The sequence below is a fragment of the Microcaecilia unicolor genome, chromosome 2, assembly GCF_901765095.1.
Source record: "Microcaecilia unicolor chromosome 2, aMicUni1.1, whole genome shotgun sequence".
NCBI lineage: Eukaryota > Metazoa > Chordata > Amphibia > Gymnophiona > Siphonopidae > Microcaecilia > Microcaecilia unicolor.
This window is the reverse complement of record NC_044032.1, coordinates 59,143,353-59,149,352: the sequence shown is the minus strand read 5'-3', so window position 1 is coordinate 59,149,352 and position 6,000 is coordinate 59,143,353. Positions and strand designations below refer to the sequence as shown.

The 6,000-nt window shown below is 41.2% G+C and overlaps 1 protein-coding gene across 1 annotated transcript in view; it reads left to right on the top strand.

Moving 5' to 3' along the window:
• Window positions 1–3,019: 3,019 nt before the first annotated feature.
• Window positions 3,020–6,000, top strand: part of TCF4 (transcription factor 4) — an 816,409-nt gene continuing 813,428 nt past the window's right edge. Inside the window, exons 1-2 of the mRNA XM_030192973.1 lie at window positions 3,020–3,471; window positions 5,071–5,162. Coding sequence (XP_030048833.1) covers window positions 5,091–5,162 — 72 coding nt within the window. The 5' untranslated portion in view covers window positions 3,020–3,471; window positions 5,071–5,090. The remainder of the gene's footprint in view (window positions 3,472–5,070; window positions 5,163–6,000) is intronic.

The following is a 6,000-nucleotide window of genomic DNA, read 5'->3' as shown; positions in this document are numbered from 1 at the left end:
CCCACTTCACTCCTCTTCATTTGTGAATTAACATTTAGGCATCTCCAGTTACATCAGCTATTCAGCTGCCATAAATGGGAGTGCCTAAATGTGACAGGGATGTACATACCTTACAGTATTTTGTAAGTTACCTGCGTAAGGGACAGCCCTGCCCATGCCATCTCTGTGTATGCCTCCCTTGCAAACATTATGCAAGTTAAGCAGTTAGTTGCAGAATAGCATCTAGGCATCTTGCTAGCATTTATGTATGTCCACATATATGTGCGTAAGTGCTAGTAAGTGCTAGCATTGTACACATGTGCATAATCCCCCAGATTCTATATAGCACGACTTAAGTTGTGCGTGCAAAGACAGCCTAGAGCCGTACTCTAGATTTGCACATGCAACTTAGTTAACAAGCCAATCATCGCTGATTATTGCTGATTAACAAGCAATTACTGACACTAATTGGCATTAGAATTTATATGCACAACTGTCTAAGCATATTCTGTAACGTGATGCATGTAAATTCTAAGTCGCATAGTTGAAAAGGGGGCGTGGTCATGGGTTTCTAAAATCTATGTGTGTTATAGAATACATCCAGTCTGAGTCTAATTAAGGCATCGGCATTTACACCAAGTTTTACTTGGCATAACTGCCTGCGACTAAATTTAGGCATGCAGACAACCGCTTGGCGTATTCTATAAATTGCATGGAAATGTAGGCATACTTTATAGAATACATCTAGGCGTATTTTTTTTCAGTGACACTTTTTTAGGTGTGATATGTAGAATGTAGTCCAATGTGCGTAAATGCAGAAACCTATAGTATAGAACTGCCCTTTTAAAGTACTAATATGAATAATGTGTTATATTTTTAGCACAATTAAAACAATTAAAGAATTTGCAGTTACCGCTTCTTAGGGGGCTCCTACTGGGGCTCACAGACATTAAAGGCACTGTCACTGCAGGCTTCTTCCAACATAACTACAGCACCATTAACGTGTGTGAATTTGGCATCATTTAAACATTTAAATTACTCTATTTGTAACATTTTCTATATTGTGATTAAAAGCATAATTAAAAATTTTAATCTATGTCCACCTCTAACATCACCTCTTAGGTTACAAAAACCAAGGGAGTGTTGCAGTTTAAATGAGTGACCCTGCAAATTTCAATACTTTCCAGATTTTGGTGTCATCCACAAAGAGACAAACCTCTTCTGTAATATTCACAAAAAATATTAAAATGAACCAGACAAAGGACGAAGCCCTCTGGCACACCACTGGTAATGTCCCTCAGATTGACCTTCATTTACCATTATTCATTCTGGTCTCCAGCTCTATCAGTTTCTGACCAAGTCATTTTAGAGCATCCCAGTGATATTTACTGCCCTTAAGAGTTAAATTCAAGGTCAAAGAGCGAGATATTTTAAAATGGTACATTTGGGGTATAAATCTAAACAGATTTGAGTCATATTGCTTATATGCTTATTTTCCTTTAGTGCTTTAAAATAATACTAACAGAGCGGAAACAATGAGAAACAATTTTCAAAGAAATTTGCCCAGTGGCTAGAAATATATGCACAGGTACGTGCTCAAATTTATTCTTCTTACTGGTTGGGCCACTTGACTTATTTATTTCATTTATAACCCGCTTATTACCTAAGCAGTAACAAAAAAAAAAACATAACAAAACATACGTAATTAAAATTATACAAACATGCATAACATTCTTCTGTTAGGCTTACCTCTCCTGAAAGATGTGATCAGAATAAGTGTACAGCTACTGAAACTCTAATGAGGGAAAGGGAAATGGGACTTGATACACTGCCTTTCTGAGGTTTTTGCAACTACATTCAAAACGGTTTACATATATTCAGGTACTTATTTTGTACCAGGGGCAATGGACGGTTAAGAGACTTGCCCAGAGTGACAAGGAGCTGCAGTAGGAATCGAACTCAGTGCCCCAGGATCAAGGTCCACTGCACTAACCACTAGGCTAAAAATAAGTGAGAATGAATCAGCCTTCAAATGAACGTGACACATTTCTAAAGAGTGCGAGTTACCATCTGATACATCTAGCACTTTGCGTTTATTCAATTCTCTTGTCACTCAGTCAAATAAATTGATCAGATTCCTCTAGCAAGAGCTCCACCTAGTAAAACCATACTGATTCCTTACCTTTTGGGAAAATAATGCAGTTTTTTTTTTCCTAATTGATACTCTTTGCCTGCAACCACGCCGTGAACCAATGCGTGATACCTGACAAGCCATACATTGAACTAAGAAAAAGCTATCAAGTGCATTAGTTAAAATGTAAACTAAAACAACTGAAAAGATTAACAATATAATTTTTCTTTAACGGTGGCATTACACACACAAGCCCATAGTCACCTAACTTTATTTTCGCAACTGTAGAGAACAGTGGGTTTTTTTTCAATTAGAGCTATTAAATCAGAAAACTGCAACTATCAAATATATTTTCAGAGAAACATAGAAATTCATATTCAATAGGCCCTTTATTTTTTTTACACATCTACTCTTTAGAAAGTTTTATAGAAACAGGCAACAAACGCAGCGGCTGCTACAGGCCGGCGCCCGGCGTGAAGCCGCAGACTGGGGCACAGAGGTCATCATCAGAGATAGACCCGAATCTAGAACTCGTCGTCACCGCCGGGAGGGACCTGGAACGTGTCACCATGGAGACCCGCTGCGCGTCCTAATTCTGGCTCCGCCTCATCATCACTCCATTGCAATTTCCCGCGCTCGAAGAAACACTTTTCCCAGAAATGCAAAGAAGAAAAGGCGGGGGAGAAATGAAAACCCGCATAGTAGTGTCACACCCGTAAGTACACTGTCTACCGCCCCTTTTGCCACTTTGGTAACGCACGCCATCGGACGGCGACATCCTAGGGGCGTGACGTCGACTCCTGGGCGCCATGTTTGATGACGCTCTGGCCTCGGAGCGCAACGTCTATGGTCGGTGGCGTCGCTGACTTCGTGTGTGCGAAGGAGAGAGAGAGAGAGTTTTCTCTTTATAAGCCGCGCGTTCCCGGATGTGAATGGATTACAATGTATTTTCCAGGGAAACGTGCTATTGTCAATGTCTCCACGGGAGTCAATGATGAGAAATCTGTAAACTTGGAACAAGTTATTGCTGGTTAGCGAGAGGGACAAAATAAAAATATACAAGCTAATACACTTTACAAAACAAATTATGTTTTAAAAGGACAAAGAGAAAAGAATAAGTTGGATTTTTGGACGGGGGATTTTTTTGTGTGATTTTTTTTTAATTTTTGGAATTTGTTCAAATTACGTGTGGATAATCAATGCAAAGCCAGGTATAATCTATATACAAGTGGATAACCCAACCTTGTTGGAGCAAGAATATCACTTAAAGTACTTTTGGTACAACATATGTGAAATAAGCACTGCAGAAGATTTGTTAATCTTTTTTGCTTGGAATATTGAACAATTTTGTGGCTATTAAGGTAAAGTCGTGTTTGCTGTCACACTGTTTTGTTTTAATTATTATTATTTTTTTACGTTGAATAAATGTTGATCCCAGTGTGAGTGTAGAACAACTTATTTAACGTTGTTTTGACTTGGGAGAGTATACGAGATTTTAAAAAGCGTGGGTTTTATTTTCTGCTTTGGAAACGGTACCTGCAGGACAAAAAAAAAGAAAGTGAGATAGTTTGATTAGACGGGGCCAAAAATCATACGAAATAAAGCGATCCAGAGAATAATTGAGAGGGTATATATCGCAGATCGCACTTACATGATGAGCGTACATGAAATGACTGAATTTAAAAAAAAGTTTGCAGCAATACTCTCTTGGAAATCAAAGAGCAATAGCAAGAACAAGAAAAATCTCCCCCACACGAACCCTGAATGGCATTTCAGGCAGCTTCCGAGCGACAGTATCAGCACGAGTTTGATTGAAGAAAAACTGGGTATCGGATGGCAGGCGCAGGGGTTATAACGTGTGCGTGTGTGTGTCTGCGTGTGCGTATGTGTGTGTCATGGATGTGGAGGAGATGGAGACTCGGGACTGTTAGGAACTAACAGCCCGGCTCAGCACTTGAGAGACACGGGCTGCAGGGTTTCTGCTTGGACTCTTTAGTGGCGTTGTGAGCCGACGATGCTTCCCTCCCCTGCCCGAGCTCTCTGAGGTTGGTGAGGGGCACAGCAGCACCCCTGTGCCAGAAATGCATGCATGCATGTGTGTGTCTCGGTGTGTGTGCGCCCACATTTTGCTCCCTGATCTGAAACTTTGCTTTCGTGGCTTGGCTTGGGGAGCCGTGCTTGCACAGGATAGGGCTTGCCAGTGACTATAGGATGCGGTTTGTAGCTTTTAAATTTTTTTTTTTTAAAGGGGGTTTATTCTAATTATTTCCTCACTGCCCCGTGGTGTGTGGCCCCAGCAGAGGAGACTTCAGTAGTTCCCTTCTCCTTCTCGTCTGGGGGATCTCTCTGGCCCCTGCTTGCCCCGAGGACAAGCTCTCCTTTGCCTTGTCCTGGGCGCACATGTGGGCTTCTATTTCCACTACATGAGAGTGGAGGCTCCCAGTAGCCCTGACCAAGGCCTGACTTTCACTCTTCCAGAAAATAGGCATTTGTGTAATTGCAAGAAATCTGATTTTTTTTTTCCCCCAGGCAAATTCACCTCTTTTTTTTTTTCATTTGTAGTGTTCATTGGCAAGAGAGTGCATTTCTTTCCTTTTCAAGCTTCTTCGTAGGAATGAAATAAAAAAGTTAGGAGCGGATGGTTACTAGTTTTCTTTCTGTCGGGTCCATTCATTTCTCGCTTTAACCTCCTGTTGCATAAATGATGCGCTGAGCGTGCCTCCTTTTTTTTTTGAGGGGGATCTGCTTTTTGGCATGGATGTGTTGATGGTTTGATCGCCTCTCTGGAAATATACAATCGCCGTTTCTTTTTCTTTTTCCCCCACCTCATGTTTTGCTACTTGCTGCTCCCTCTCCATCTTTCGATATTTCTCTCCCCGCTTCCCCCAGTCTCCAACATCCGATTGTTTCCCTAACGCTCGAGACTGGGTTTCTGATTGCGGTTATTTCCATGTTTCTAGGTTTGTGTGATTTTGCTAAAATGCATCACCAACAGCGAATGGCTGCCTTAGGGACGGACAAAGAACTCAGTGATTTACTGGATTTCAGTGCGGTAAGAAACAACGGTGGAAATTAACAACAGCTGTAAAAATATCTATCTGATCTGTTAAACCTAGAGAAACCTGTGATCTAAGTACTGTACATGAGTAATTTTAATCGGCTAGCCCATGGTAAATATGCACGCTTTTTTTTTAAAAGTGACTTTTAAAACATTTTATGCTGAATGTGTGTAACTGGTAGAGATGGCATTGGCAAGATCTTGTCCATACAGCTTATTCTTCCCCCTCCCCCCCCCCCCCCCCCCCCCCCGCAATTGTACTTTTTCTGGCTCGCCAGAGTCTTGGCAGTTTTCCCACTAGTCACTTTTTTTTGTCCCCCCCCCCCCCCCCCCTTTTTTAACATTTTTAAAACGACAACCTACTTTGGCTGGAAGTGTAGGAAACACTGTACAGCGCTATCGTAGCTAATCTGATGCACTTTAGAAAAAAAAAAAGCCCTATGTAGATAATCAGATGTAGTAAAATATCTTCACCCCCCCCCCCCCCCCCACCACAGTCCCAAGATTCATTCCCTGTTTTTTGTTTCTTTGTTTTCTTGTGTATATCTCATTGGACGCCAATATTCACTGGACGTGTTGAGTTTTTGCAGTAGCCCATTAACAGAATTTTTTTGCCTCCTAAATTTGAAACGAGAAGATTAGTCTATAGACAGTATTTGCAAACCGCCTTGCAAACGACGAGGCTTATTTTACTAGGATAGAGCATTTCCTTTATAGAGATGATGGCTTTCGGAAGTTTGCACAGGAAACGTAGCCTTAGGCAGCCTTCAGCCCCTTTGGTTCAACTTTTCATTTGAAAGATTTTTTTTTTCCAGTCTCTGACTCAGTGAAG